Below are 12,400 nucleotides of genomic sequence, written 5' to 3' on the forward strand. Positions count from 1 at the left end.
CCCAATCTTATATGAGTTTTAAACTCAACAATTTACATACTGTAGTTTGATAATGAAAATCTGGGACATTTTATAAAAAAGAACTTTTCACTAAAATAACTGTCTAACTTCTTCAAAATTAAAAGAAAACAATGTGACTTCCTAAAAGTTGTGATTATAAATTGAGTTTTTCTGTTCACCACATTGAATGGATCAGGAGATATTCTCAATCTCTCAATCTTAGACAGGAAGGCAAAATGAAGATTATTGGGCACCTGCCTCTGCAGTGTGGAATCCTTAATATTAATCATACATCAAATATGTTAACACACAGAAAGATAATTAATGATTTAATTGTTTTATTGCTGAATTTGTTGATACATGAAACACACAAGCTTGATGTTGATACAAGAATAATTCTAAACATTACATTTTCAATCAATCAAAGAGTTAGTCAAACAGGCATAAATTTCTTACATTACATACCAGATATCAAATTCAAACTATCAAATACATAAATGGTATAAAAGAGAAGAAGATTGTTCAAAAGTGTAATGTTATTACAATTCAATGAGAGCTTCTCAGCGTGCATGAGACAGCAAGTTGAATTCTGTTCACTTGGGAAACAGAGGACACAATATAACTTTTTGATACACTTAAGCAAAAAGACTTACAATTCATTATGGAAATAGATATCAGAAATCTGACTGAAGATCAAGGATATAAACAAATTATATATCACAAAATATAGTTAATGTTTTTGAGTGTGGCCCAATTTCATACCCCTTTAACTCCCAAATAGTAAAAGATAAGTCTACCTTGTAAAAACATTCAAAACAAAATTTCAAAAGGAATACATTAACATCTGAATCATTAAATTGGATCAACAATAAACTTTTTCTTTCAATTCTAATGATAAAACCCATTTCCCCCCTTTTAGCCCTTATTTTCAAAAGGGGTGGAACAAAAGCCTCCAAAAATAAGGGGCCCTCCACCATGTCCCTAGGAATGATGTGTTAAAAGTTCAAAAAGATCTGATATCCCAAATACCCGAAAGTTAACAGACTCCATTGATGGCTGGGAAGGGGGAGGTAAATAGAATTGAAGGCCAATTAAGGGGAGGCAAGAACCTTTTTTTTTTATACAATTGGTAAAAAATTTAAATTTTGTGAAAAAAAAAAATTCTCCAAATTTACAATGGGAAACGCCCCCATTTACACTGGAAACACAATAAAATATTTTTTTCGAAGTTTTTCACAAGATCAATAAAAATTTCCACAGAAAATACTGCTGTCTCTGAAGCAAAAAAGGAAGACTTACACTTTACTCAATAAAACCTTTAGGAAATTTCAAAGTTTATCTTTACAAGTAAGATAATCTTTCAGTGCCAAAAAACTTGGTATCTAAATATGACCCAATTTGTACCCCTAAACCAAGAGACCTGCTGTGATCAGTAACATACCTGGTATACAACAAACTCTTCATTAGTAGCCTGCTCATCAAGTTACAAACATTTTAAATCATACATTCATGCTTAATAAATTGCATAGATCATTAGGGTAACTGTTTGGACTAGAAATAATAATAATGCTTTAAACAACAAAACAATAACATTTGTATGAATACAATCAATACAGAAAATAAGTATGTATATCTTTAGTAATATATTGTTAAAATATTATAGTAATACTTGTACAAAGTAATTCTACAAGTATACATAACAATATCATAGGTTTGGGAACATCAGAAACAAAATGAGGAAAAGTCTTATGAAAATATTGCCAAAATTCAGTGATAAACCTTCCAAGGAAACATTTATGAATTATTCAGTCATTTGACACCAAATATTAAAAATAGTTTTCCATTTTTTAGCACAGGCCTTTGGGAGCAGGATTTTTTTTTGAATCATTTCATTTTGTTTCCATATTTGAGTTATTAAGCATGTTCTCAGACATGTCTGCTTGCTATTTAATGTTGTTTATATTATATCCAGTTTTTCATCTATCTCCTCTAACAGTAGAGAAGGAGATAGATGAAAAACTAAAGATATTTGAATTAAAGAATATTAAGTTTAAAAATTATGATGGCCTACCAGTACTCTTTATACATGTATATCACAATGTAATATTTAGCTGTCTAAATTTACAACAAAAATTTCCTCCAACTATTTATTTTTCAGGAACCCTAATACAGTTTTCAGAACCTAGACAATATATATGTTTCTCTCTTGTTTCTGCAATTGCAATAATTTTCTTTTCAAACAGGTATCCTTCATAATGAAAAAAAAGGAAGTAAAAGAGTAATCAAGGGAACCAAGGTTTTAGCGGAAATCAAAAGAATGTAATCGAGGGACAAAGACCAGACACGGAAGTAAAAGAGTAATCAAGGGAACCATGGTTCTAGTGGAAATCAAAAGAATGTAATCGAGGGACAAAGACCAGACATGGAAAACAGGCAAACACAATAAAGAACATAAATTGACCAAAATAATACATACAAGGTAACAAAAGTAAATGAGCAACTCGGACTCCACTAACAACTGGGAGCATGGACCAGGGGTCCCGGTAGGGTAAGTTTCCTCTGCTTTTCTATTAGATCTGCCAAGTTGCTCATAAAAAGCCAAGTCCAGGGTAAAGGAAAGAGGAAAGGAAAACTATGACACGATGATCAAATCAGTATTCATAGTGCAGATGGATACACCATAATCATCCATGAGTTCATGATGACGACCATAAAACTTCTGTAGTGATGATTTCAATCTTGTAGCAACATTACCTTGTTCCAGAAGCCTAATTGTAAGAAGACTAGTGCGATACAAAAAGTCTGTGTAGTTACGGCAAGTTCTGGAATAATGTATGAGTTGTGATGTGAAAACTTCATAGGAAGGTGCTGAAAAGATGGTGCCACGGATGTAAGGATAGTTGACAATACAGTATGAACAAATTTGCATTTGTCATATACATGTAGTTTGGTCGATAGTTTTCCTTTACCATCGATCTCCAAGTGTTGGACAAGATATGAGACTGACTTCAAAGTTACTTATTAATGCAGCTTCATAGCCCTGAATTATATTTTGAAACATTCCCTTTCAGTAATGAACAGTTTAGATTATTTCTCCACACAAGATGTTTAAAATTTAAGATTTCAAGACATAAGCTTAAGATACAAAGTTAAAATCTTAATTTTACCATAAAGAGTGGGAAAATGGTTTAAAATAAAGAATAGGCTGAAGGAGAATTTGTTGCTTCCATGAAATCTATTGAAAACTTAGACAATGTAAAATTAAACCTTTTGCAGAAATTATATCACAACTCAGAATTTGGACTTATACTCTATATTCTTTGACCTTATAAACCTTTTCTTCATTTTGCTTCATACATGGCCATGTACATGTATATATTCATAAAACAGCTAAACTGCCAATGAAAATGTTTATAATCATACATAAATCTAATAACATATATTTTAGTCAAAGAACTAACATCTAAACTTTAAATAAACAACTCCAAGTTTAAATACAGCTTAAGAACATTTAAATTAAGTCAAACAAAATAATAAAAGTTTCATGGACCAGTCTGCAGTCATTAGCTTAAAAATAAAGCTTTAACATCAGTTCTAAATATCATAGAAGGATTGTAATATCAACTTAATAATCTTACACAGTACTAACAGCACATAAAAGCAAAAGTAATTAACATGATTAAGACAAGTTTCAATGAGTAATTAAGTTAACTTTAGGGAATAGAGTTGGTCTTTCCTTGATCTAATGACCATTTCCTGCTAAAATCTTAGGTAGTTATCTGGACAGTAAATAAAGGAAATTTAACTTTCTATCATTTCACATAGAGATCTTTGTCAATTGTCCAATTGGGAACTAAAAATGTTCATCCGGAGACTGTCATTTATTCAAGGGAGGACCAATTCTATACCATAAAGTTAATTATATTACTTGCTGTAAAACAACTCAGATATACAATATAACACATTATCATATTGTATTTGTAGAAAAAAACTTAATGAAAACATAACAAAGAAATTATTTACTTCAGATGTAAGGTATAGTTTGAAAAATGTTTGCAAACATAATCTGTCTGACTGTTGTTATAAACATCTCAACCTTTATGAAAATGTAGTGTAAATTTAAGATAAAACTCATTCAGCAATTAAGTAATACATATACATGTACATCTGAGTAAGTTACATGTATGCTACTAAACAATTTCTGCATTTACCAAAGATAAACCTTTCTTAACTACATGTAGCTTAAATCTCTTTCATCTGGGAGTTTTTTTTTGTTAAAAAGCCTGAAAGTGAAAAAAAAAAGCTTTTAGCAAACATTACACTCCCAGATCACACAGTATAAACAAGAAATACACTTGATCATCCCAGAAATTCCATTCATGCAATAATATCTTATAAACACAGTAAGGTGACTTACAATAATTAATTATGATAGTACATTGGCATTGGTGGCATTTGATGGGGCATTGGGTCATACATTGGCTCAGCCATAGGTGGGTGATTGACAAATCCACTTCTATCAGAATGTACACTCTTAATGTGACGCTGTAACTTTGATCGCTCTTTGAAGTATTTTGAACAAATATCACAACAATATGGCCTCTCATTTGAATGAGACCGCATATGTTGTTTCATTTGGTTTGAGGTAGCAACCTTCTTCCCACACATTTCACACGAGTAAAACTTGCCGTAGTTAGCCTTTATAGCATCATCACTCAATCCTTCCTTCAGAGCATGGTATCTCATGTGGATTTTCCAGAGAGCTAATGACTTTAACTTCTTTGGGCATCTCTCGCACTGGAAATTAGCTTCATCAGTGTGTGATAGTTTATGGCTTCGAAGGTTACTTTGCTGCCTAAAAGATTTGCCGCATACTTCACACATATAAGGGACAGTATCAGAATGAATTCTCATGTGGACATTGAGTGCCGCTAAGGAAGAGAGAAGTTTACCACAGTAGCTGCATGGCTTTTTATGAGAATTGTCTGTGTTGTGGACTTTTAAGTGATTCTTGAGGCCATCAGATCTGGTAAAGCCTTTCCCACACAAGTCACAGATAAAATTCTTACTCTCAGCATGTACTGCACTGATGTGCTTCTTTAAAGTTTCTCTGGAACTGTATTTTTTGTTGCATATATTGCATACATTTGATCTGTACATGGCTGAATGTAATTTACGGTGACGAAGAAGACCTTTTCTCTTGTCAAAGACCATTTTACAGATACCGCAAACATGTTTACCTTCTGGAGTCTGTGCTGACTCGTAAGTTTTTGTCAAGTTTTCAGGATCAGCATCATTGTTACAAATATGAAGCTCAAAATTTTCTTTGTTATAAAATGACACTGAGCAGCCAGAGCATTTGAAAACTGATTTACCACATTTTTTAAGATGTTTATTTAAAGCACTCCTGGTGTTGTATTGCCTTCCACATTGACTACAAGAAAATTTCTGATCACCATGGCTATTCAAGTGATTCTTGTACACATCACTTCTAGAAAATGTCTTTGAGCATATAGCACATTTGTACAATGAAAGGCCGGCATGTTTTCTATAATGACGTATCAACCCAGCACGACTAGCAAATGTCATTTCACATTCAGGGCACTTGTTATCTTTGGATTCTGGTATTTTGTCAAATGTTTCATGTTCTTTCAAATGATTATTTAGGAATTCTTCAGATTCAAATTTAAGATAGCACCTCTGACAAGTCCATTTTCTTGGCGGAAGTTTGATTGTGTTTCCATTAATAGTAAGTTGACCTGAACTATCTTCTGCACTCATTTCTTCATCATTCTGAGCATATATTGTACACTTCTTTAAATGTTTGTTAAAAGCACTTCTGGATTGATAGCTACGCATACAAGTGTCACAAGAAATCTTTTTGTTGTTATGAGCATCCATGTGAGTCTTCAATGACTCAGATCGATTAAAACACTTCCCACAAATGGAACATTTTAATTTGAGTCCATCAAAATGTGCTCTACAGTGACGTCTTAGGATTGCCTTGTTTGAAAATGTTTTATTGCACATCTTACATTCATTTTTCTTGTTGCGGATCAAAGAATTGAACTCTTTATGCTGATTTTCATGCTCCTTTAGCTCTTTAGATGAAGAATAGGTTTTGTAACATTGTGAACACTCATATTGTTCCAGTTTATCAGAAGATGTCATCTTCTCTTTAATGTTTGAGAGTGACTCATCCTCAGACTCATCTTCATCTGTACCTTCTTCTTCATCAGATTCTTCATAGTCCTCATCCTTTTCATCACCCATGATATCATCATCTTCATTATCTGAGCTATTGCCACCTTCATCAGAGAAACGGTGATTCACAATTTCATCATTAAAATCATCCTCCTCAGAGTCATCTTCAATTTTACTCACTTTAGACTTGATATTTCGTTTAGGACGGATATTTTTTGGTGAAGAAGCTACAAGTGTTGAATCATTTACTTTTACCAACTCTTTTAATAAATCATCACATGTCATGTTTTTCTCCTTTAACAATATTTTTACTACATTTTCTATAGACTTTTCAACATCAATCTCATCCAACACCCCTGTGGAACAACTTTCTGCCTTAAATGGTTCTTTAGATGCATTTTCTAATGTTATTTCTAGTGATGAGACAGATATTTGATGAGGTGGACTGGAAACATTACCATTCACCTGGGTACCTGTCATATCCAGAGAGGCATTATCGACAGTGGTCACATGATCAGATGTATTGTTAGAGTTGTCTTCCTCTTTAAAAATGACTTTTCTTTCATCTTTGCTCTTCTCTGCCATTACACAAGCTTAAAAATATTTGGACAATGATTTAAAAAAAATTAAGAGTAACTCAAACATAATAAATAATGATTTTTAATAAGTACATATCACTGAAAACATGTACAGTGTACAAATCATGTGGGGAAGGGGTGTGGAGCACTTCCCATATGTAAAGGTGATAGGTTCCATTGGAATGGGTACCATTTTCAATCTTGCAAATATGTGAATAGATGGGGAAAACAAACATGATTATATGATAAGTAAATAGCTTACTTTTGAATTATATGAATAGTCAAAAACATCTTTGTCCTATCAAATTACATAATTATTTTCTTACTTGCAGAATAAATGCATGATGAATATTGTTATTGCCGTATTTTCCTGACTATAAGTCGATGTGGTGTATAAGTCAAATTGCCTAATTTTGACCAAAATCAACAAAAAAAAACATAGATAAGTCGAATTCAGCAGATCAGTCCAGGGTCAGACATGTGCATTTATATCGTAGGTGTCAGCGAAGATCATAGTTGAGCGCATTGTTTCCACAACATATTATTCCATCAATGTTATTTAAAGTATAATATTTCTGAATTAAATTTATATTTGTGTTTTTGTTAAAGTGTACTTTGACCATGAGTTCAATTATTTTTATTGAATGGCGTGCCAATGGCTCTGAAGCCTTAGATCATCAGGTGAACGAAATCGTAAACATGTCAAACATGGGCACCCATGTGTGAAATAAGCAGGAAATACGATGAATTGGTCATAATTACAAGCAATAATTAATAAACAATATCACCTGGTATTACAAAATAAAATAGAAAATATTTGTTACCTGCAAATTTGGTTGCAATTAGCCATTTAGATAACACCTGAAGTAAATATAATTTGTATTGCTGCTCGGGCTTTAAATCCCAACAATCAATCAAATATAATTTGAGCCACATGTGAATGTGTTACAACATACCGTAAATGGCCCAAAATTTGCATATTAAAGGACCGATAACTCCAGAACACTTGATAATGTCTTTCCAGTTAAAAAAGACTTTTCTTAACGTATATTCTTAAGAGTTGTATATATATTTTAACAGTTTCAAAGTTTTTGTTAACAATGTCGTATTCATTCATAAAGGATAGCCACAACGATCAATAATATTCAAATTCAATCGCCAGTTTGACTGCCTTAGTGACGGCTTTCGTTGATTCAATGATAGAAGTTTACCAAAAATTTTGAATTAAAGCAATCGAAAGTGAACTAAACAAATCTAATAAAATGCATTGTAAATGAACATTTCTTCTTGAAAAATCCTTATATAAGTGGAGGTGGATGATAAGCTAAGGCTGATACTTTGCTGAAAAAAAATATTAACTTATAGTCTGGAAAATACGGTATATGTTTTAGTGTATCATAATCAAGGGAACACTCTTATTCAATGATAGCAGGTAAATGTTCACTTTAACTTACTTGTACAGTGTACCACAAAGTCTGACACTAAGTTGTCATTCTTGTTAATGAAGTTTACACCATGTTCTGTACCAAAGTAATCAAAAGTCTTCTTCTTTGTATTAGTGGTTATAAACACAAACTGTTGATCCTTTGGTAGTACACCTTTACACTGAAAACAACAAATTGAATATGGTTTCAGTAAAGCTGACAAATTGTACTGTTACATAATTCATTCAGGTTGTGAAGCTTGACTGTGAGATCTGTACCTATATTACTTAAGACTGTTTCATATAAAGATTTCAAGTGTTAAATATAGATTCTTTTTTCATGATGAGCAGTTTCAATTCTTTCTCAACTTGAGATGGTAAATTCAGATTTTCAACAAATGAGCTTTAGAAAGCATGTTAAAGTACCATAAAGTGGAGAATCAAGAATGGACTGAAGGAGAATTGATTTCTCCCATGAAATCTGTACAAAACTTGGAAAATCTAAAATGGCGAGAAATATCTCACAGAAATTTAATCACCACCTGGTGGTAAAAAAGTCACATATATTTCTAATCAACAGTTTAGAATGAGAGAAACATATATATGGAAGTTCTGTTAACTTTTCAGAACCCCTTTGTGACTCATGTTGGGGAACTGCATTATTGTTGCCAGACTATTACTGGATTACACTCACTTGCAATATAACAGGTGCCACTGGTGGAGCAGGACATGCTTACTCTTTCAAGGCACTTGATGTCACTCCCTGTTTTCTGTGGGAGTTTATATAGCTAGTGCTTTAGTTCTTTGTGTTGCGTATGTTATCAAAACTTCAGTTATCTATTTTATTTGGTTAACTACATTGTGCATGTACATGTAGATCTTTTTTGTTTCTGGTCATGTACATGGATATTGGTGTATTTGAATTGTCCCATTGTTGAGGGGCCTGATGGGGGGTGTCTCATCACGATTCATGATTTTTTCGTCAATCATGATTCACAGAAAATAAATTTCCATGATCGTTGGATCACAAAAATATAAAAAGAGTACCCCGATCAATCTCGATAATAGAGGTTCAAAAGCTGGTTGTTTGTGTTGTAGATTGGTTCAATTAAGCTACAATCAAATACATTACTGGCTCATTACTTGTTTACGTGTTGAATTCTCCCAGGTTCTAAATTAAATCGCGCCACTTCAACTTTTTAAGCCAAGAAAGACAACTCAATGGGACTTTTTATTTCCGTAATGGAAAAAAAAATCACAAGAACAAAATATACGTCTCAATCACAAAGAACTAACATAAAACTCTAACGAAAACGATTCACGAACAATGCTTTCATCACAAATCACAAAAAATAAATCTGTAGAAAAACAGATCACAATAGCGAAAATGCGCCGATCACGAAGACTGAAAATAACCCATCAGGCCCCACATTGTTCACGCTTTTTTTTGGCTGATATTCAAACAACCTTTTTTTCCTTAACAGTAATATTGATGAGTAAGAAGATTTTCATGTTGGTTACATTTATTTCCATTATAATTACAGACACCCCTATATTCTAGTGTATATCATTGTGTTCAAATTGATTACCACATCCTCAATCTTCTCCAATATCTGTTTGAAATCATTCTCTACATTAATTGTGTTTGTGCCTTCCATTCCTTCCATGCTAGTCTCATCGTTATCACTTGATAGAAGAGAAGCTGTTATTTCTAATTTAACTTCATCATCTAAAAGTAATACAGCAATTGAATTATATGTATAAGTTTTAAATGTGTTGAATACAAAATATGTCATATTACCAGGTATAAATAAAATGTCCCTAGGACCCAGCTTGGTATGACAGCAGAGTTTGAACCTTAATCAGTTGGAAATACACTAGTTATACATTCAAGCTTGATTAATCCTTGAACTTTCATTTTGCTTAATTCTGATAAGAATCCATGTGTTCATAGTAATTCAAAAAGTGATTTTGAACATTTACCTCTATTGCCATGTAATGGTTCAAAACTGAAAATTTAAATAAAAAGTTAAGATACAGCATACCACAGAACCCTAAAATTTATTTTTTATGATATGAAACAAATTCTGGATTCCCACTTGAGCACAGGATTGAATCCAATAAGTGTATGTAAATAAATGGTTGGATTTGTAAATACCAGTATAACACCAAAGTTCAATATTTGTTGAAATCAAATAATTTAATTTTGGATCTTTAAAACCTAATGTGGACTGATTAATAACAGGACCCAAAATAATGTAGAAATACTGTAATCGAGCTTATGAAGAAAATATCATCCTTAACTTTAGATGGACTTGCATATAAATCTGGTTAAATCCGCAGGCCAAGAAAATCTTCCATTGCAATGATCTGCTATTGATTAAATTAATTCATGCACATTTACATAGGAGGCATAAATTTGCTGCAACCTACAAATCTTAATTCATGAATCAACTTAATTAGACTGTATGTGATTCATTTTTTACCAAGAAATAAATACCTGAATTTACTCCTGAATTGACAGGATTTTCTGTTATGGATTCCATTTCAAAATTAGTTGATGCTAAAGTCTGGAAAGAAAAACAAAGAAAAATAAATTACAATAAAACCAATCTAAACCAAACTCATATTGAACTGCTGAATTTGTTTGGTTTAACCAAGGTTTAAAACACATTTAAATTTATGTAAGAGGACTTCAAAGTGTCTAGTTTAGACAAGTTTCACTGTATCTTTTCAGATCTTGCTTCTATCAATAGCCCAAGAATTGTTTCCAAATATCCCTTTGAAGTCAGAGGAACACTGCAATTATAAACTGTGATGCCATTAATCTCTCAGTTGAAGGAAAATTCAGTATGAAATAAATGAGAAAATGTACTATTTCCAACAATGACTGCTTCACTTTACATATGAAATATAAGTAAAATTATCAGAAGCAAGTATTTTTTCAAAATTTTCAGTTTCCACAGGAAAACTCTAAATGAAGAATAATTTTCCACACTTGAAGTTTACTTTCAAACTTAACAATTCTTTGAATCCTAGAACACTGTGTAGGTGTACCTTAGTATGACAAATTCATGCACAAATAACAAATATATTGATAATTGAATTTTAAAATAGCATCTATTACCATGCAGCATATATATCGAATGGTCCACTCCTGAATTCATTCCCCACTTTAAAAACCCTTGAATAAGTCGTTTTCTGGGATAAATATTGAGTTGCTAGATTGCAATGAACTCCCTTATTCGTTCTTACTGTTTTGCTGCATGATCAGGATAATCCATAATTTAAAGGTACAATGTACAAGATTGGTTATATGCTGTTGTACATGTGCTTGACCTGGTATTTTTATGTTGGCATCAAGTGGTTTTGTCATAATAATGGGCATGCCCAAGGTTTATTGGCTTGTTGATTCTACATGTCCTTCATTTAAAAAAAAAAATTTCAATGAAGGGTAATAGCAAAATTACCAAACTGATAAAACCTAGGCAATAGTCAAAAGGAATAGTCAAATGGAAAGTACAAATGTAGTGCATAGTAATTCCATTCGATTTCAAATCATTAAAATTCATTTTTACTAAGTAAAATGACATAAAGTCACAAAAACTTGCATCATGAAATAATTTCTATTTATCCGTTATTTTAGATATACATGGTGTCATACATTAATCAGAAAGTTACACATCATAATTTGTCATTGTCACACAAGCAAAAATAATTATAGGCAACCAATCAAAATAAAAATTAGCTTCCCTAGATGGCATAATTATTTGGACTATAACTAAGGATCTCCAACACAAGTTATCTTACTAAAATTACCGTCCCTTGGCCTTACTACTTCTTGTTGTGATTATAAATTACCTCATTGAAACATATTCATAGTCTTATCAGTAACATAATATCATTCACTTTCTTGTCTCAACATGATTACATGTACATTTACATTGACACTATTGTATTTTTTTGCAGCCAATGCAGGGGGAAAAACTCACCAGTGACAGTGTATTAATATGAACACATGTGTCGTTGCACCCATAATGTTTATTGCAAGCGTACCATAAAAACAAAAAGCGTCGGACTTGGATTAATTATAATTCAATAGGATTAATTAGGGGGCAGAATCAAGTAGAATACACATCAAACACCTCATCTTTTTTGTTCTGGGAACAGGCCAAAAGTAGCAACTTCCGGTTGA

At 32.2% G+C, this 12,400-nt stretch overlaps 1 protein-coding gene across 3 annotated transcripts; it reads right to left on the reverse strand.

The window, feature by feature from the left end:
- Nucleotides 1–321: 321 nt before the first annotated feature.
- On the reverse strand, nt 322–12,399 carry LOC148629104 (uncharacterized). 3 transcript variants are annotated; one of them, XM_088543832.1, is made up of 5 exons: nt 12,262–12,399; nt 10,706–10,775; nt 9,795–9,934; nt 8,237–8,387; nt 322–6,797 (listed from the first exon to the last, which is right to left on the reverse strand). In XM_088543832.1, the coding sequence occupies exons 1-5, from the start codon at nt 12,262–12,264 to the stop codon at nt 4,423–4,425; spliced, it is 2,739 nt and encodes a 912-aa protein (XP_088399958.1). In that variant the 5' UTR covers nt 12,265–12,399; the 3' UTR covers nt 322–4,422. The 3 variants fall into 3 exon arrangements, with proteins under 3 accessions (XP_088399958.1, XP_088399967.1, XP_088399975.1); XM_088543841.1 differs by having other exon boundaries at nt 12,198–12,337; XM_088543849.1 differs by lacking the exon at nt 12,262–12,399 and adding an exon at nt 12,067–12,197.
- Nucleotide 12,400: the final 1 nt, after the last annotated feature.

Source organism: Perna viridis, chromosome 1, assembly GCF_037379345.1.
Source record: "Perna viridis isolate PV_CMFRI_1.1 ecotype Kerala chromosome 1, ASM3737934v1, whole genome shotgun sequence".
NCBI lineage: Eukaryota > Metazoa > Mollusca > Bivalvia > Mytilida > Mytilidae > Perna > Perna viridis.

Coding starts and splice junctions, on each gene's coding strand:
- LOC148629104 (XM_088543832.1), bottom strand. Junction 8,388..9,794: donor TGGAGAAGATTGAGGATGTG/GTAATCAATTTG, acceptor TGTTGTTTTCAG/TGTAAAGGTGTACTACCAAA. Junction 6,798..8,236: donor CTTTGTGGTACACTGTACAA/GTAAGTTAAAGT, acceptor AATATTTTTAAG/CTTGTGTAATGGCAGAGAAG.